Source organism: Acinonyx jubatus, chromosome B1, assembly GCF_027475565.1.
Source record: "Acinonyx jubatus isolate Ajub_Pintada_27869175 chromosome B1, VMU_Ajub_asm_v1.0, whole genome shotgun sequence".
Lineage (NCBI taxonomy): Eukaryota > Metazoa > Chordata > Mammalia > Carnivora > Felidae > Acinonyx > Acinonyx jubatus.
Genome location: NC_069382.1, coordinates 94,866,002 through 94,886,854, shown reverse-complemented (window position 1 = coordinate 94,886,854; position 20,853 = coordinate 94,866,002). Strand labels below are relative to the sequence as shown.

At 35.4% G+C, this 20,853-nt stretch overlaps 1 protein-coding gene across 2 annotated transcripts in view; it reads left to right on the top strand.

Annotated features, from left to right (window-relative positions):
* INTU (inturned planar cell polarity protein) overlaps positions 1-20,853 on the top strand; it is an 86,544-nt gene that overhangs the window by 27,062 nt on the left and 38,629 nt on the right. For both annotated transcript variants that reach the window (XM_027065760.2, XM_015086613.3), the window contains exons 4-6: positions 6,499-6,702; positions 10,781-10,899; positions 16,578-16,667. In XM_027065760.2, the coding sequence (XP_026921561.1) occupies positions 6,499-6,702; positions 10,781-10,899; positions 16,578-16,667 (413 nt within the window). The remainder of the gene's footprint in view (positions 1-6,498; positions 6,703-10,780; positions 10,900-16,577; positions 16,668-20,853) is intronic.

The window sequence follows — 20,853 nt, the reverse complement described above, 5'->3', positions numbered from 1 at the left end:
TTCTTCAGGGCTTCAGTTTTCTCATCTATAATCAGAGTAGATTTGAGCAAATATATCTGAGCCCAGTTCCAACTCTGCAGTTCTGTGTTTGGTTTTTGAATAAGTTCTGTTACAAATAGATTCCAAATACCAGAATGAGATCCAGAGGTGAAGCCTATACGCTAGGTAAGATATAAAAAGCCCAAATCATTTTCTTTCAAAGCCAAGTTTTAACATTCTGCAAAAACAGTTGTCTTAGAGTGTCCAAAAATTTAACTATCATGAAAGGAAAAAAAGGCTGGAGAACTATTATAGACTAAGGCAGACTGAAGTGACATATAACTAAATACAGTGGCTAATCCTTAATTGATCCTGGATTGCAGTGGGAAATAGTCATATTGGGACAATTGGGAAAATTTGGACACAGACTTTGAGAACAATATTGTATTGAATATTCAGATTCCTAAATGTGATCATTATATTTGGTTGTGTAAGAGAATGCCTCAGTCCTTAGTACATACATGCTCAAGTATTTAGCAATGAAACATTAAAATGTCTGCAGATAATTCTGAAGTGATTCAGTCAATTTTTTTTAATGTTTTATTTATTTTTGAGAGAGTGCACAGAGGGGAGGAACAGAGAGAGGGGAACAGAGGATCTGAAGCAAGCCCTGCACCGATAGCATTAAGCCTGATGTGGGACTTGAACCCACAAACCACGAGATCATAACCTGAGCCAAAGTTGGATGCTCAACTGACTGAGCCACCCAGGTGTTCCAGTCAATATTTTTTTAGTACATAGAGTGGGAGTGAGGATGGAAGGAGAGAGGAATATGACAGTGAAGAGAAGGAGAAAGGAAATGTAACAAAATGTTAAGCATTGTTAAAACTGGATGAGGAATAATACATGGGTAATTATTATATTCTTGCAACTTTTCTGTAGGTTTGAAATGTTTTAAATTAAGAAGTTGTAGGTTTGAAAAAAAGAGGTTTTAGGTATTTAAAATGACAACAAAGGTGCAAGTACCCTTCTAATTACCTACTTTTGTGATTTTGATCTCCTGCCACAGCTCTGTGCACTCATTTATTCTACAAGCACATAATTGTGCAGGTAGTATACCACCCACTCCTGGCTTGATCAGGGTTTTTGTGTCCACATTTTGCAGTTGACCAGGGTTGATTGCATTAAGTACTGGGCCATAGTTCATTTTCCTGGAGATTTGGAGGGAGCCAACTCCTTTTAAGGAGATCGGCCTGTGGAACATTAGTCCCAGACTCTTACCTCTCAAGTACTTCTTAGGACCAAGAGAGGGGGGAAAAGTTTTCTTAAAGGAGATGATATTTGGGTGGAATTTTTTAACTTTTATTATTTTCTTGTTACACAAAAATGATATTCATATATGCTGTGGAAAGATTAGGAAATTGACTGGCAAAATTTTTAAAAATATGTATTTGGGGGCTCCTGGGTGGCTCAGTCAGTTAAGTGTCCAACTCTTGGTTTCGACTCAGTTCATGATCTCACAGTTCATGAAATCAAGCCCTGAGTCACGCTCTGCAGTGACAGCCCAGAACCTGCTTGGGATTCTCCTTCTCCTTCTCTATCCGTCCCTAGCTAGCATGCTGGCTCCCTCTCTCTCTCTCTCTCTCTCTCTCTCTCTCAGAATAAATAAATAAATTTTTTAAAAAAGTGTAAACCTTCTCTGTTTCAGAACCCAGAAGTAACCATCTGTGTTGATATTTTATTTTTAAATTTGTTAATGTTTTCATTTATTTCTGAGAGAGAGAGAGAGAGAGTATGAATAGGGAGGAGCAGAGAGTGGGAGACAAATTATCTGAAGCAAGCTCCGCCCTGACAGCAGAGAGCCCTATGCGGGGTTTGATTTAACTCACAAACCGTGAGATCGTGATCTGAGCTGAAGTCAGATGCTTAACCAACCGAGCTACCCAGTCTTGATATTTTTAAAGTGGAGGACTGACTTGGTCAGATTTGCATTTTAGGAATATTTCACTCTGAATGGGACTGGAGTTTGGGAAACCAGGTGACTGGCTTCACAGCAGTCAGAAGAGAGGTGATAAAGGCCTGAGCAAGGTTTTGGCTGTGGATATGGAAGAAGGAGTAGATTACATTTAAGATAATGTGAATTGAAGAGGATACTTCCTGCAGAATAAAAGGAAGTCCAAGGTGCCTTCCAGGTTTTGTCTTGAGTAACTCAATGAGATTGTCCAAAAGAGAAGAGGATCAAGCGGAGAGAATTTGCTGACTCAGATAGACTCAATTCCTTCAGAATTTTGATGGAGGAACTTTCAAAGCTTCTGTCAGACAAAGGAGAAAGGATCAGACATGCAGATACTAGCCAGGTGTTGTGAGAGAGACTGTGAGGGCCATAAGGCAGAAGTGAGAGACTGGTCAGCTCTTGGAGCTGCTTCAGATTCTGACAACCTCTCTTGTTCCCATTTCTGAAGAGGATGGCATGGAAAGAAAGAATTTGCTTGTTTGACAGAGGCTGAAGAGACATTGCTGGTTACATGGAAGGGTTAAAGATAGAAGTAGAGAGGGGGTAATTAAGGAAACAAGATTTTGGAAGTGATGAGTTATAGAGAGCATGTCCTTAGACCCTGAGGAAAGGCACATCATCTCCTGAACTGGAAGGAGAGGAAGAAAGAAAGAATGGGCAAATTGCACACACACACAAAAATGTTTTGAGAGAGACCCACAACAAGGAATGATAAAACATGTCACAGGTTAACATCTAGGAAGGAACAACAGACATGAAAACCCTTTTATAGGAAGTTTCATGTAAACTATTTTACATTAGATGTTTCTTAATAAAAGTTTTTTTCTATAAAAAATTCTATGTATATCAACCCCTTTTTAAAAATAGCACTTACCTTTTAATTTAGTTGTCTCACCCATTTTCATTTTATCAAGGCAACCAGATATCCTGACATTTTAGAGCTACCTAACATGTAAGCTTTTCAAAATGTCTGGCCAAAGTGTAATTATCTTTGCACTTGAAGCTAACTTTACTTAAATCAGAAGAATGGTGGCTAAAATAGTTCTTAAAAGAATTTTAATGGATGGTTCTGCGGTCTGTGTATTTGTTTGAGTTTGTGACATGGTGAGGGGAAAACGTCCTTACACCACCGAAAAGAAGTGCAGTTGTTTGCCAAGTATAACATTCGTTTTCAAGTATGTCATTTTTCACTAAGCATAGCAAACTAGTCTTAAATTTTAGGTTGTTGTTGCTGCCTCAAGTAAAATTAGTGAATTTTCATTTTGAGTTTACCACCTCATTTCCTTTTATCATTTTTGGTTAGTTACACCTGGTTTTTTGACCTCTCCACCCACAAGAATCTCAGCTGGAAAAGATGCCCTCCCTGTGCTGAAGCATGTTTCTTTCTCTGAAGACCACCTTTCTCTTTGTTCACCACTGGTATGCATATCTCTTACAGACACTCCCAACACAAACCCAGCCTGTCTCTCTGACACCTATTTCCCTAGGATGTCACTCATCATGTGCTCCCTGCAGTCAGATTTCTCCTCCCCCACTCCACTTATATATATGGTTCCTCGCCAAAGCCCACTGCTGGGGACAATCTCAAATCTCCCATCTATCCTGTCATAAGGTCTAGGTTCTGAATTCCCCCAAATTAGGATTTCTCACATTTTCAAGGAACACCACCAAAGGCTCCATATATTTTCTTTTGGACACACTTAAATTCTCATTCTCAGATAAAAGGACCCTCAACCACCAAGCCATTCACTTCATGAGATCCTTGTTCAAGGATTTTATATGTCTATGCTTATGTTTGTATTTCTGTTTATGCAGACATATGTTGAGCATTGCCCTCTACTACAGATGCAACTCTCAGAACATAGTCTTTCAGGCCATCTAATGCTTACCTGTTGCTTTTTTGGATCAAAACCTCACACCAAAGGGGTGCCTGGGTGGTTCAGTTGGTTGAGCGTCCGACTTTGGTTCAGGTCATGATCTCGCGGTTTGTGAGTTCGAGCCCCGTGTTGGGCTCTGTGCCGACAGCTCAGAGCTTGGAGCCTGCTTCAGATTCTGTGCCCACCCCACTCCACCCCACCCCTGCTTGTGCTCTGTCTTTCTCTGTCTTTTAAAAATGAATAAACATAAAAAAAAGACCTCTCACACCAAATATTCTTTTTCACATCCTTCTAAGATCTTTTCTAAAGCAACATCTCTTCAGCTATCTCTCACCGTCATCTTAAGTTTCATCAGATAATGCTTGATTGTTCCCATATAGGATCTCTAATTTTTTATATTTTTATTTAGTTTGCCTAATATTTCCCCCCCCCACCCCCACCCCTCGCCCCAAATATACCAATTTTCTATTCAGCCTTTTTTGGACACAGTGTTGTAATATCAAGAGCCCATTTTTCAACATAGGTTTATGGCAAACATGAAAAATTTAGTAAAGGTTTATCTTTTCTGTTTGGAATACAATTACATGTTTTGTAAAGAAAACCATGATTATCAGGCCTCAGGAAAATTTTATGAAGAATTTCTCCCCTCCTACTTTCAATACAGACTACTGCTGATCTTGACCTAGTTTCTGTTTACCTTAAATATATACATATTGATGAATTTACACCTCATGTCTCTTTTCTACTCAATACCATAAATCTGAGATTTATTTTAGAAAAGATGTTTATTTAACTAAATCCACGTTAGGTAGACAGAGATGGTGCCCCTGAAATGCCACAGACAGACAATTACAGATAAGCAAAATGGAATACAATCATAAATAGTCCCTCCTTGCTAACAAAAAAGGACATTTTTCTTTTGGAAGGTTTTATTCATCAGGACAAATTTATTGTATAGTCTAATACTAACAATAATTAGATGGGCTGGTGTGATTATGAATGAGTTTTTAAAAATAATATGCGTAATATTTTTTATGAAAACATAAATATATAAAGCTCACTTTTAAAAAGAATGACTACATATGTTGGTATTCATCATGTATTTAAAGTTGGCCTTAAAAATGGTAACTCTTATAATAAATTATTAAAAATTAGAGATTATTTATTACTATCTTGATATATTACTATCTTGATAATAGCTTTTAAAGATTTCCCCTCAAAATATAACTTAATGTGTACAATTTTATCTGCTTTTAAATATTGGCTAGACATTCCCCCTGCTTTATTTGGGTTTGATTGACAAAAATTGTATATATTTAGGTTGTGCATGATTTCTTTTAAAGGATGCAGTGTGATGATTTAATATACATATTAAAGTATGTTAAGCAGACTTCTTTATTCTTGATCAAGCATGAATTTATCGTCTGACTTCAAATTTAACCTAATTTTAAAAGAGTCATTACACTTTAATGTTTAAATTTGAAACTTTATGGATTATTACAGTTAGAATATCCTGTTTTACTCATCTATATTCTGATAAGATTTTAAACACAGGAATACTTTGTGGTTATATAGCTTATGATGATGTCCTTACTATACCAAATTAGCTATCTCTAGTGAAAACTTCTTTTAGTCAAGATACACACTGGTGCTTCTTTAAAATGAATGAGTTATCTTTGGCCAACTCATGGCCAAACTCAACTATCTACATCTCCTTTTTCAAGGAAAGGTAATTGAGAAGTGGAAGCTTCCTTTCAGCAACTGGAATATGGATGGCCACATTCTGGCTCTTACCAATCTTGTCAACCATGAAAATAAAACTGTCTTGATAAAACTGATAATCTTCTCAAGGTCATGGTCCGAGATCCAGCACATTGATAGTTTTCCTTGGTCTTTATTTTAAAACAATTTTTTTTAACATTTATTTATTATTAAGAAACAGAGAGAGACAGAGCATGAGCATGGGAGGGGCAGAGAGAAGGGGAGATACAGAATCTGAAGCAGGCTCCCGGCTCTTAGCTGTCAGCACAGAGCCCAACACTGGGCTCAAACCCATGAGATCATGACCTGAGCCCAAGTCGGACACTTAACCAACTGAGCCACCTAGGCGCCCCTCCTTGGTCTTCAATTTAAAGGACCTCAAAGAATGTCTAAGAAAAATGTTTGACTATCACCTCGCTTGAAAGGAAAGCTAATCTGGTTTTATGAAGTTCCTTTTAATCCTAAATCTTCTTTTTTCCCTTCTCCAGATGAATCAGTGCTATCAGCATTCATAGTAATAGTGTTGCTGTTTTTGAAATTATGAGATCATATGAATTCTTGTTTTTCCATAGCATTTCCTTTTGTTGTCAGTATCTTAGAATACAGTGACTAAATAAATGAATTTTTGTACACGTAATTATAAATTCTTACTCAATAAATATTTGTAATAATATGTGCTAGGCTAGGAGCTAGAGATAGAAATGTAAATAGACTACATAGTCCCTTCCGTAAAGAGCTCACATTCTAGGATGATATTTAGATATACTGTGTGTACCTGAATATATATGCATGTACAGACCCTTTTTTGTGAAAACTGCAGCTGACTTTCCCTTGTTGAAAAATCAACACATTGTTTAATTGTTAAAGGTAAAACTGACATTTGAGAATGCATATGCTGTGAAAAAGGAAACAACTCAACCAAAACAGAAAAAGACACAGTCGAACACAAGTGATTTAGTCAAACTTCTGTGGGGAGAAGAGGTTGAAGGGATCCAGCAAAATATCCTAAACACTCCTCATATCATTATGTATCTCACACTACAGCTTGACTCGGAAACATCAAAGGAAGAGGTGAGTGCCTTCTCAAAAGTGCAAAGGAAAAGAATAAGTCTTTTCCTTTTATAGTCTTCCAGGTGAATAATAAGCACTTTTTTCAGTCATTCTGTGTCTTTATGGTTTTGGTATGTCTCTTACACAATCTTCTAATTGACAAACCTAATGAGTCCATTTATAGATTACTGAAATATTTGAATTTGTTTCTACCATCTTCTTTAAAAATTTCTATTTGAACTATTTTTTCCATAATATTTTCTTACCTGTTATTGGTTGCTGTAGTCTTTATTTCTATTTTTTTAGTAATTGCTCTTAAAATTTTGTCATGTTTATTTTAGCAGACTCTAAAGCAGTACCTTAACTCTTTTTTAAAATAATTCAAGGCCCTTGGTACACCTTAATTCCAATTTCCCCTCTTCACATACGTGCTATTTTCCTCAGTATTTTCATGCTATCACTTTTTAAAAAATTCCAGAAATTGGGTGTAATTATACTAGTGTTACTACTATTAATTATTGTGACATTTTATATATTATAAAATATGTAAGTAATACATTATAAAAATGCATATTTTATACATTGTATTCCATACAAATGGACCTTCTTTAAATTTACATAAATGCTTACCACTTTCTTTACTATCTTTCTTCTGTCTCTAGCTGTCCTTATTTGATCATTTTTCTTCTTCTTAAGACATATATTTTAGGTATTTCTTTTTAGTAAAAGTCTCTTGATGATAAATACTTTTTGTTGTTATTTATCTGATGATGTTGTTTTCACCTCCTCTTGAAAGGTGCTTTATAATTATTACTACATTGTGTTAGTCAAAATAGGCCAATCGTTGTAGCAACTCTGATGTCTTAGTGGCTTAACATAATAGTTTGTTTCTTATTTCAATATAAATGTTCCTGCTCATGTTGCTCGGTGGTCAGAGCCCTTCATCTAGTGGTTCCATGATTTCCAAAGACTTCAGAGCCGTAGATCATTTTGCATCTAGTTCACCAATGAAAGAAGAGAGAAAGCATTTAATATCTCATGGGACATTTCCGAGTCCTAGCTTAAAAATTAGAACATCACTTCTGCCCATGTTCCAGTGTCTAGAACTAGTCTCTCCCAATGCAAGGAGGTAAGAAAATGTAGTTTTTCTATGTGGCTGAGAAGAAGATGAAGTTAACGCATACTATTGCTTATTTCATTCAGGTAGAAAGTTATTTTCTCTACTGGTAGTCTTGTCTTAGTGATTTTATACTTTATTTCTGTAAGTATTTCATGTATATTCTGTGTTCTTCTGTATCCTTTACCTGCCCATTCTACCAACTCTGAGTCCTCTACGTCCTAAGACTTGTGGTGGTTTGCCTTCTTGTGTCCTTGGTGCTCACTGACTAAACTTAACTGCTTGATTTTTATCTTTGGGAGTCCTGTGGTTTAAAAGTGGGAATGCCTTCCTCCAGAGAGAATTTGCTGCTTCTGCTTCTGCCACTGACCTAGGGTACTTCAGCCTTACTCAAGAATCCGGGTTTAACACAATGGTGCTAAGTTCAGCTTACCTACCTAGCCACTAGCTCAATACTCAGTGTCCTGACTGACACTATTGTAGGCATCAACCCTCAAAGCAACCCTGCCTCTGTCCTTCGACCCACCACTCACCACTCCCACCACTCCCAGAACTTTGCAGTTCTGGGAAGGGGCTTGAAAGGGTATGGAGAAGATGTCCTTCTTATATATCTAGCAGTTCAACAAGTTATGTTCGAGCCGTAACTCTACTTGTTTTACAGCGTAAGGGTCTCTCAAAGCATCTAGTTTACCATAATGCTTCAAGCACAAGGGAGATCTAAAAAGTTTTTACCTAATTTACATTTCTTTGCTTTTGAAATCCTTGCAGCCTATATTCTCACTGCCAAAGCCATTTTATCCAAGGAGTGTGTTTCCTCGTCTTGCGTCTTCTCTTTTTTTTAAATTTTTTTCAAAAGTGTTGCTTCTTTGTATATCAAAATTTAGTCAATAATTGAAATGGAAAAGAAAGGATTTACTTATGTGTATTTTTTATAATTTTCTGTGTTCTGAAAACAGAAAGACCTAAAGTTAATTATTCTGATTTCTTACATGTATTACTAGTTAAATGAGAAATTTAACCATTTATTATATAAAAACACACAACAAAATCCTGGGATGCTAACACTCTGAAACTTTCTAGGTCATCCTGGAGTAGAATACTGCTGAGGCCTTTTGTCATCTTTGCCTTTCTTTCCATGGGAAAGTGTGTAGATGTCTCTCAAATGAACAAGTTTCTGTCTGTTGACAGCCTTGTATCAACACTGTAATTAGGAGAGGCTTTTTATTCTTACTGAACAGAGTGGAAGCTGCTGCAAATGCATGCCACTAGCAAGTGCCTAAAAAGACAGCTAATTAAACTGGTTAGAAACTGTTGAGTTTGCCAGGTCCTTAACAGTGAGGCTTTCTGGGCTGGTTGCTGCAGAGGTTGGAATAGAGACTTTTTCAAATGACTTTTTTTACTAATATGACTTAGCATACAATAAAATGTCATAGGGTCATTTAGTTTTCATGTGAGTTACATAGTTAATAACTTGTATTCTCCAAGTTATAAGATTTGAAAATTTCAAAAACTTAATCAAAGAGTATATGGTTATTTGTTTAAAGTGGTGTTTGGTATTTGACCAAATGCAATAAGTGTATTTACTAGTCAAGGTTTAACTTTACTAAGTAAGCATAACAGAAGAGCTTAACTGATGTTTGGCTTAATTTTTAAAGATAGGATTTTTGTAACTGTTTTACAGTAGAAATATTGCAAGAAAATTTGAGGGTTAGGCAGAGTGTATTTGGCCAACATATTCTATAGCAATTCGCATATATTGAATGTGCTTAATAAGTATAAAAAAAGGTGTGTCCAGTTTATTAATTATTTGTATTTGTCATGATGTAAAAGTTGCCAAGACATGGACTCTAAGTCACATAATTATTTCTTGTAACGAGAGATCAAAATAAGATGTAGAACACTCTTTAGAGAGAGGATCAAGGAAAAGATCCAAGTTAGGAGTTTGGCTTTTCAATAGTGACTGTATTAATATTTACAGATATTAAATATTAAATAGCATAACTGGGAGCTACTTTGAATTCTCTATGATTTCATATAGAAATTTTTATTTTGCCTGCTTTTAATTTAACCTGTGAGGAAAATAGCATGTTGTTTTAACAACAAAAAAGTGAGGTACAGAATGATTCATTCCTTTGTGTAAAAGGTCTAGCACAATGCCTATCCTGATTTTGAAATTTATTTTATTTTATGAAAACTGTTTGTTTCTTGGGAACATGCTTTTCTTGAAAGAAAAAAAATATATATTAAGCATTTTGTGAATTATCTTATAGATCTAGTTTTTTCCATAATTTAAAATGTGCTTTCTTTTAAAGTTTAATTTGTGGTGGGCAAACCCTTTTACATTTAAGACAGATAAGATATTATAATTTTATAATACTGCTTTCTCTCTACTTGCACTACTTTCATTTTGTATTCTTACTTTGTAAATTTAATTGTAGTACCGTCTTATGTTTGAATAAGGATTTAATGATTTCACCAAAGATGATGATTATCTTTTAAATGTCAGTAATGAAAGTAATTAAAATTAAAGACTCTTACAAGCTACATGTGGTATCCATACAGATACACTACCACAGGAGATCAGAAAATTTGAGTAATTAAATATAATAAAATATTATTATTAGAATTTATTGTAAAGGAGATTAAAGTTTAAAACATTGAAATTAATTGTAATTATTCTAACTAATGAGTGTCCTACTCAGTATATATTTTGGTATTATGACCAATTTTGACAGTTTGTAACTGACTTCCAAATGTAGTGTTTTAAATAGTAGGTAATGTGTTAAAATTCCAGACATACTTCCTTTCTTGTGTTTGTTTGAATGAAACTTCCCCTGAAGCTGAAAGGATTCATTTTTTTGTTCTTTTCTTAATAGTGCAAAGCCTGAAGTTTCCATGACAAAAGTAATGGTTGGAAAAGTTGCGGGGGGGGGGGGGGGGGGGGGGGGGGGTTGATCACTTCTCTTTCTTTTCATTTAACAGCAGGAAATTCTTTATCATTATCCAGTTTCTGATGCATCTCAGAAACTGAAAAGTGTGAGAGGGATATTTCTCACACTCTGTGACATGTTGGAAAATGTAACTGGGACTCAAGTTACTAGGTAAGAATTGATTTTTATTTAGCTTTTATTCTATTTCTTGCAAGTTCTGTACCTTGGTTCTGACAAAATACTAATACAAGTACTTATTATACAAATATATTTGTATCTATAATGTAGATATCTACATAGTAGATATGATGTCTGCAGATATTTTGTTTCTTACCTAACATTTCTACTGGTCACCTATAAGGTGTAAGTTCTCAATACAGCTGTAGATCTGGGTGTTTGGCATACTTTAAATAACAAATTTGGACTAATGACGTATATTGTAGCATTTATTCATGAAGGTGGTATTTCTTAAGCATGACATTATGTTGAGTCTGGGCTCTTTCATGTTTTTGTCTTGATTATTAATTTGCTAGGCAATACTCCTGTGGTTGGTAAGAATGACTGAACACTGCATTTTTCATGTAGTTCAAAATAGTCTGTTCTACAACAATGACAGAAAAAAACACAATACACATACACTTTAAGAAGAGGAGCCAGAATGTTCCTTGTATCATCTGTGCAAGTTAACTTGATGAATAAACAAGACTGATGTGAAATAATTTTTTGAAAAATAAAATATACCATATACTCAGTTATAGAGCCACACATCCCATTCAAAGTCGATTTAGTAAGCCCTGACTTTGAAATGCCACAGTTAACTTATGGGAGGAGGATGCTCAAAACTTGGTTGAGTTTTGTTTTTTGTTTTTTTAATAAAATAAATCTAGGGATTACAAACCATTTTTCTTTCTTAATATTTCAAAAGTTTTAGAAATATAAAGTTGGATTTTCTAAGGAACTTTTCCCATCTTTTGGTAAAAATGACACCTCCAAGATTCTAAAAGATAAGATCTGCAGGATAATAGCAAGAAGAATTTCCTTGTTTTCTAAATAAAAGTCATGTTTAATTCTGGGACTCATTTTCCAGACACTAGTAACTGAGGCTATATTTAATATATAAATTTGCATTCAAAAACACATGTTGAGTAAAATCATATGGTATTTGTCTTTCTCTGACTTATTTCACTTATCATAATACTCTAGCTCCATATATGTCATTGCAAATGGCAAGATTTCTTTTTTTTTATGGCTGAGTAATATTCCATTGTGTATATATATACCACCTCTTCTTTATCCATTCATCAGTCAGTGGACATTTAGGCTCTTGCCATGATTTAGTTGTTGTAGATAATGTTGCTTGTAGATAATGTTGCTATAAACATTGAGGTGTATATATCCCTTTGAATTAGTGTTTTAGTAATCTTTGGGAAAATACTTAGTGCAATTGCTAGATGGTAGGGTAGTTCTATTTTTAACTTTTTGAGGACCTTTCCTACTGTTTTCCAGAGCATCTGCACCAGTTTGCATTCCCCCCAACAATGCAAGAGGGTTCCCTTTTCTCTGCCAGCACCTATTGTGTCTTGTACTGTTGGTTTTAGCCATTCTGATAGGTATGAGGTCATACCTCATTATAGTATTGATTTGCATTTCCCTGGTAATGAGTGATGTTGAACATCTTCTCATGTGTCTGTTGGCCATCTGTATGTCTTCTTTGGAAAAATGTCTATTCATGTCTTCTGCCCATTTTTTTAGTTGGATTATTTGTTTTTTGGTCATTGAGTTTTATAAGTTCTTTATGTATTTTGGATACTAACCCTTTATCAGATACGTAATTTGCAAATATCTCCTCCCATTCCATAGATTGCCTTTTAGTTTTGTTGACTGTTTCCTTCACTGTGCAGAAGCTTATTTTGATGATGTCCCAGTAGTTTATTTTTGCTTTTGTTTTCGTTGCCTTAGGAGACATATCTAGAAGTAAGTTGCTACAGCCAATGTCAAAGAAGTTACTGCCTGTGTTCTCCTTTAGGATTTTAATGGTTTCCTGTCTCACATTTAGATCTTTCATCCATTTTGAGTTTATTTTTGTGTATGGTGTAAGAAAGTGGTCCAGTTTCATTCTTCTCCATGTTGCTGTCCAGTTTTCCCAACACCATTTGTTGAAGAAACAGTCTTTTTTCCCATTGGATATTCTTTTTTTCCTCTTTGTTGGAGATTAATTGACCATATAGGTTTGGGTTTGTTTCTGGTTTTTCTATTCTGTGCCGTTGATCTATGTGTCTGTTTTTATGCCTATACCAAACTGTCTTGATCACTACAGCTTTGTAATAAAACTTAAAGTCTAGAATTGTGATGTCTCTAGCTTTGCTTTTCTTTTTCAAGATTACTTTAGGGGTGCCTGGGTGGCTCAGTCTGTTAAGCGTCCGACTTCGGCTCAGGTCATGATCTCACGGTCCGTGAGTTTGAGCCCTGTGTCGGGGTCTGTGCTGACAGCTCAGCAAGACCTTGTCTTGTTCCTGACCATAGAGGCAAATCTCTAGTTTTTCCCCACTGAGGATGATATTAACTGCAGGTTTCTCATATAAGGCCTTTATTATGTTGAGATATGTTCTCTATAAACCTGCTTTGTTGAGGATTTTTATCATGAGTGAATGTTGTACTTTGTCAAATGCTTTTTCCTCCTCTATTGAAATGATATTTTTTAATTTTTATTAATGTGGTGTGTCACGTTGATTGATTTGCAAATACTGAACCTCCCTTGCAACTCAGGAATAAATCCCACTTGATTGTGGTGAATGATTTCTTTGTAATGTTTGTTTATTTTTCAGAGAGAGAGAGAGAGAGAGAGAGAAAGAAAGGGGGGAGGGGCAGAGAGAAAGAGGGACAGACAGACGCTGACATCAGCGAGCCCAATGTGGTGCTTGAACCAATGAACTGGGAGATCATGATCTGAGCCAAAGTCAGACACTCAACCAACTGAGTTGAGGCAATGCAGGTGCCCCATGAATGATTTTTTTTAATGTGTTGTTGGATTCAGTTTGCTAGTAGTTTATTGAGAATTTTTGCATACACGTTCATCAGAGATATTGGCCTAATGTTCTCTTTTTTAGTGGAGTCTTTATCTTTGCAACAACACAGATGGAGCTAGAGAGTATTATGCTAAGCTAAATAAGTCAGAGAAAGACAAATACCAAACGATTTCACTCATATTTGGAATTTAAGAAACAAAACAAGTTAGCAAAGAGAAAATAAAATGAGAGAGCTAGGCAAACTAAGAAACAGACTTTTAACTATAGAGAACAAACTGCTGGTTACCAGGTGGGAAGTTGGTGGGAGAATAGGTAAAATAGATGATCGGGATTAAGGAATGCACTTGCTGTGATGAACGCTGGGTGATGTATGGAAGTGTTGAATCACTGTATTATACACCTGAAACTAATATTACACTGTATGTTTAATTGGAATTTAAAGGATTTTTAAAATTTATTTTATGTCTTTATAAATAGTTATTTAATTTTGAGAGAGACACAAAGCACAAGTGGAGGAGGGGCAGAGAGAGAGGGAGAGAGAGAATCCCAGCAGGCTCTGTGCTGTCAGTGAAGAACCCGACACATTGCTCGATCCCACGATCGACGAACAATGAGATCATGACCTGAGCTGAATCAAGAGGTGGACACTTAACCATCTGAACCACCCAGGAGCCCCAACTAACTGGAATTTAAATAAAACTTAACAAAAATTTAAAAAATATAATGATAGTAATGCCTGAAGACGATGTTAAAAAGATTAAAAAATATAATGTCTAGCAAATAGTATGCACTTGATTATAATAAAAAATAATAACAATAACAAATAGTATGTATTAAACATTAGAGAAAAAATTAAAATAATGATATGAAAAAATATGTTGCAGGCCTCCTTTTATTTTTTATTTTTACTTTTTAAATGTTTCTTTATTTTTTTTGAGAGAGAGAGAGAAAGAGGATGCCCATAGGGAGGGGCAGAAAGAGAGAGGGAGAGAGAGAATCCCAAGCAGGCTCCATGTTCAGCATGGCGCCCAGCACAGGGCTCAATTTCACGACCATGAGATCACAACCTGAGCCGACATCAAGAGTCAGTTGCTTAACTGACTGAGTCACCCAGGTGCCCTCCTTTTATTTTTTTTAAACAGCTTTATTGAGACATCATTCATTTATCATACAATTTGCCCATTTAAAGCATACAATTTGGCAACCATCACCACAGTCAATTTTAGAATATTTTCATGATACCCAAATAAAAACCTATACTGGACATTTCATGTGAATGAAATCATAATACATGCTTATTTATGACTGGCTTCTTAGGATAATGTTTTCAAAGTTCAGGCCTCCTTTTTAATCTTATTAGAAAGAAATTTTGTTTTAAGTTTCTCCATGTGGATTTGATTTTTTCTTTTTACTCTAAAGGATAGATGTTATTTTACTTGATGTTTAGATCTTGTTATTAATGATAAGATATGGATTAAACATGTGGAAAACAGTAAATGTAGGTAGAAAAACTTTTTTGTAAAACAGTAAATATGAAAATGATTATTATTTCAGGGATTCCTTAGCAACATGTACGTCTTGTATACACAGTTTTAAAACTATAGTGATATTAATGTCTGAGTATAAAAAGAATCTAATATTTGTCAAAAAGCATATATATTTTTAAACTTTATTAAGACAAAAGTAATATTTCTTTTGAAAAAAATCTATTTAGCAATTGATGTTTAAAATCCCACACACTTATCTCTATTGTAGTATAGAATATACATTATATTCCAAGGACTCAACCAATGAAAACTGATGTGTGTATTCTCACTTAAAGAAAAAAAAATACTAAAGAAAAAAAAAGGAAGGGGTACATCTAGGCGACTTAGTCAGTTAAGTGTGTGACTCTTGATTTTGGCTAAGGTCATAACCTCATTGTTCGTGAGATCAAACCCCCCATTGGGCCCTGTGCTGACAGCGCAGAGCCTGCTTGAGGTTCTCTTTCTCCCTCTCTCTCTCTCTGCCCCTTCCCTGCTTGCACACATGCACATGCTCTCTCCCTCTCAAAAATCAATAAACTTTAAAGCAAAAACAAACACTGAATATATTTTCTTCACACCATCTACCCGCATTACAAGAAGGATCATACTCTGCTTTCATAGTTCTTTATTATATCTCTTTTTAGAACACATTTAATATGTTTTCCAACTTGATTGAAGTAGAGTAAATTGCATATATGTAAAATATACAATTTGATCAGTTTTGACAGAGGTGTATGACCCTGAGACCATTACCACAATGAATATATACATTATCCCAAAAGTTTCCTTGAGTACATGTTTAAATCTGACTTATATTTTGGTTCTTTGTTTAAGTACATGGGCCCCATATTGAATTATCACTTGTGAGCTGGAACCATGTTGTCCTTTCTTTGTAATTTCTCTTAACAAATAGAAATTTCTCTTAATAAATTCTCTTAATAAATAGGCAATCAGAAAAGATTTGGTAAATTAGCACAGTAATGGAAGCTTTCTTTTGGGAAAAAAATAATGTGTAGTCACTTAATTTAGCAAAAGAATTTCAATACCTTTTACTGTAATGTGACTACTTTTGTTTGACCTGGAGCTTTTTATAGATATTTAAAAGAATATTTCAGAGTACATTATTGTTGTTATACAATTCCTTGCCTTTTTTGTGTGACAGATAAATGCCAAGAAACTTGCTTATTAAGCATGCGGTTCTTAAATCATACCATGTGTAATCTTTTATGAGTGACTGTTTATAATTTTATGACATTTAAAGATATTCTGACGTTATTTTCACTCTATTTTTTCTTAGCTCATCCCTTCTTTTAAATGGGAAACAAATCCATGTGGCTTATTGGAAAGAATCTGACAAGTTGTTGTTAATTGGCCTGCCTGCTGAAGAGTAAGTTGAGATCTTTGTTTACCTTAAAATCTTTTCTAATATATTGCTAACAAAATCTGTTTCATTAAAAGTATGACATTTTTGTCAAAAGGCAAACTCCTTTAAACAGTCTTATGTTGGGGCACCTAGCTGGCTCAGTCTGGTTAAACCTCCAACTTCAGCTCAGGTCATGATCTCATGGTTGGTGGGTTTGAGTCCTGCATCGGGCTCTGTGCTGTCAGCTCAGAGCCTGGAACCTGCTTCAGATTCTGTGTCTCCCTCTCTCTCAGACCCTCCCCTGCTTGTGCTCTGTCTCTCTCTCTCTCTCAAAAATGAATAAACATTAAAAAAATTTTTTAATAAAAAAATAGTCTTATGTTTTAAATATCTGTTCCACTAGTGCAATAGCTACCTATGTTAATTTGATATTAAAAATATAAAAAGCGCTGGGAACACCCAGCTAGACCAATTAGTAAGAAGAAGGACTTTCAACACACTTTCTTATGAGATGTGGCCAGTGTGAAGGTGGCTGAGAGATGACCTTCTCTGCTCAAACTTTTGACAAGATCGTGGTTTGGATTTTGTGTGTTCGGTTTTTTACTGTTGGAGATTTTGGAAAATTAAAAGTCAAGGAAAAAGGTGTTTGGCCCTGATGTTGAGCACCTTTGACAAAATACAGTTGACCCTTAAACAACGTGGATTTGAATTGTGCTGATCCACTTATATGTGGGTTGTTTTCAATAAATATATTAGAAGGTTTTTTGGAGATTTGTGACAGTATGAAAAAGCTCACAGATGAACTACATAGTCTAGAAATATTGAAAATTTTGAGAAAAAGTTACATACGTCATGAATGCATAAAATATGTGTAGATACAGTCTGTTTTATCATTTACTACCATAAAATATACACAGATCTATTATTAAAAGTTAAAATTTATCAAAACTTAAACAAATACTTACATGGAGCTATTCGCAATTGAGAGAAGTGTAAACAAATGTAAAGCTGCATTATTAAATCATAACTGCATAAAATTAACCATAGCACATACTGTACTACTGGAATAATCTTATTGCTATCTCCTATTGTTGCTGTTGCAGTGACCTCAAGTGTTACCTACTTACAACCCCCCGTGACGTTAATCATCTCTGTGTGAGCAGTTTGTCTTTCCAGTAAATTGCAGTAAAAAGTGATTTCTTGCAGTTCTTGCATATTTTTCTTCGTGCAATAGTGTAAACCTTGAATAACACCGTGGGACCCATATGAAATGCCACTAGTAATGCTGGAAATGCTCCCAAGAAGCAGACAAAAGTTAGGACATTACAAGAAAAAGTTAAATTGCTTGATATGTACTATTGATTGAGATCTGCAGCTGCAATTGGCCACCATTTCAACATAAATAAATCCTGCATGAGGGCCATTGTAAAAAAGGAAAGGAAATTCCTGAAGCTATCACTACAGTTAGGCCAGCACGTGCAAAAACATTGCACTTTTTGTGAAAAGATCTTTTTATCTCGTATTGAAAAAGCAATTTTTATGTAGGTGCAGGATTGCTAGAAGGAAGGCATACCTATAGACTAATATGATTTAAGAAAAAGCGGTCATGATATGACAACTTAAGGCAAAGGGAAGGTTAAGGATCTAAAGCAGGAGAATTTAATGCCAGCACAAAGGATGGTCTGACTATTTTAGAAGCAGGTTTAGCTTTAAAAATGTCAAGATATCAGGAGAAGCAGATTCTGCTAAGAGACTGCAGATGACTTCCCAGATGTCATTAAAAAAATTAGTGAGGAGGAAGGATATCTGCCTCAAGGTTTTTTGTTTTTTGTTTTTTAATGTTTATTTATTTTTGAGAGAGTGCAAGTGGGAGAGGGGCAGAGAGAGGGGGACAGAGGATCTGAAGCGGGTCCTGCAATGACATCAGCAAGCCCAATGTGGGGCTTGAACTCATGAACCCCAAGATCATGACCTGAGCTGAAGTCAGACACTCAACCAACTGAGCCATCCAGGTGCGCCTCAAGGTTTTTAATACAGACAAAAGTGCCCTATTCTGGGTGAAAGAAAAATGTTGCATAGGACATTAGTTAAGAAGAAAAGTGAGCACCAGAATTTAAGGTGGGAAGGAATAGGCTAACTCTGTTTTGTGAAGACACAGTCAGGTTTATGATTAGGACTGCCCTTATGTATAAAGCTGCTAAGCCCCAAACCTTGAAAGGAAAAGATAAACACCAGTTTCCAGTCTTTTGGTTGTACAACAAGAAGGCCTGGGTAATGAGAATCCTTTTTCTGGACTGGTTCTGTTGATGCTTTGCCCCTGAAGTCAGGAAGTACTTCACCAGTAAGGGACTGCCTTTGAAAGTTCTTTTGATATTGGACAATGCCCCTGGCCACCCAGAACCCCATGAGTTCAGTACCAAAGATGTCAGTCTAATTGCCCCCAAACAAAACATCTCCAATTTAACCTCTAGATCAAGGGGTCACAAGGGCCTTTAGACATCATTACACATGGTACTCTATGGAAAGGATTGTCAATGCCGTGGAGGGGGACCCCAATAGAACATCATGAAAGTCTGGAAGGACTACACCACTGAAGATGCCATTGTTGTTATAGAAAAAGCCACAAAAGTCATCAGTCCTGAAACAATAAATTCTTGCTGGAGAAAATTGTGTCCAGATGTTGTGCATGACTTCACAAGATTTATGACAGAGCCAATTAGGGAAATCATGAAAGAGATTGTGGATCTGGCAAAAAGGTGGCAGGGCAGGGAAGTGAAGGGTTTCAATATAAAGATCTTACAAAATTTCAAGAGCTAATAGACACCACACCTGAGGAATGAACAGAAGATGACTTAATGGAGATGTGCCATCTCCACACATGGCCACATCCAGTGCCAGCAAACAAATTGACAGTAGACAATCCGGCCGTAACGTTCTAATTATTCAGGACTGCTTTTGACCTCTTTTATGACACAAACCCTTCTATGATATGGGCACTAATAATAAAGCAAATGGTGGAAGAAGTTTTGATAACATATAGGAATATTTTTAGAGAAACGAAAAAGCAGAAAAGTCAGAAAGAAATTACGATATATTTCTGTAAAGTTACACCAAGTGTGCCTGCCTCTCCCGCCTCCCCTTGCACCTCCACATCTGCTTATGCCACTCCTGAGACAGCAAGACCAACCCCTCCTCTTCCTCCTCCTTCTCCGCCTATTCAATATGAAGATGAGGAGGATGAAGACCTTTATGATGATCCACTTCCACTTAATGAATAGTAGATAATCATTATGCCATACAGTTAATAAACTTATCTGTTGTGCATTTGTGTGTCTTCGTGCAAATCAATATTTGCAAAAATCTAATAATTGTACAGCAAGAACTGTATCATCATCATCGTTGTATAAGTATTCATCTTGTAGAACATCGTGTGCAAGATTTCTGTGGAAGGGAATAGTCTATCCTTATAGAGGCATAAGATGATTGATATTTAATATAAAATTAATAACGTGTTAGTTTTCTTACTGCTTTATAACTTTGCTTTTTGCTTTTCTGCAGCAGTGTTTCCAGTATTGTGTTATGAATATAATACAGTGTGCCCTAAAAAATTTTTAATGATTTACTCTAGTCTATAGGCTAGGCTACCATGAAGTAATACTATCAATTATACTAGGCTACCATAAAGAAATCATATTGCTCTTTCTTCATTATCAACACATAAGTTGTCTGTAAATAAATATGAATTTCTTTTTAACATCTTTTCATTTTGGGTGTCTAGTGTTAGTAATATGTGTAAATCTACAGTGTTCTGTATCGCATAAGACCGTATTGATGTAGGTACTGACAGATGATTCATCTTGTAAACAGATGATACAAACTTATGGTATCAATTTCTCTTCTTATGATTTTCTTAATAACATTTTCTTTCCTCTAGCTTGCTTTATTGTAAGAATACAGTATATAATACATACAAGATATGTGTTAATTAACTGTTATCATAAGGCTTCCAGTCAACAGTAGGCTATTATTTAAGTTTTGGGGAAGTTAAAATTTATACCTGATTTTCAATTGCCTGGGGTGTAGGGACTCCTAACCTCTGCATTGTTCAAAGGTCAACTGTAATGAATATTTAACTTTAAAGTGACTTCTCTAATGGTATGTTTTATATTATTATTTTCACCTTCTTAACTTTTAATTTTAATGTATATAT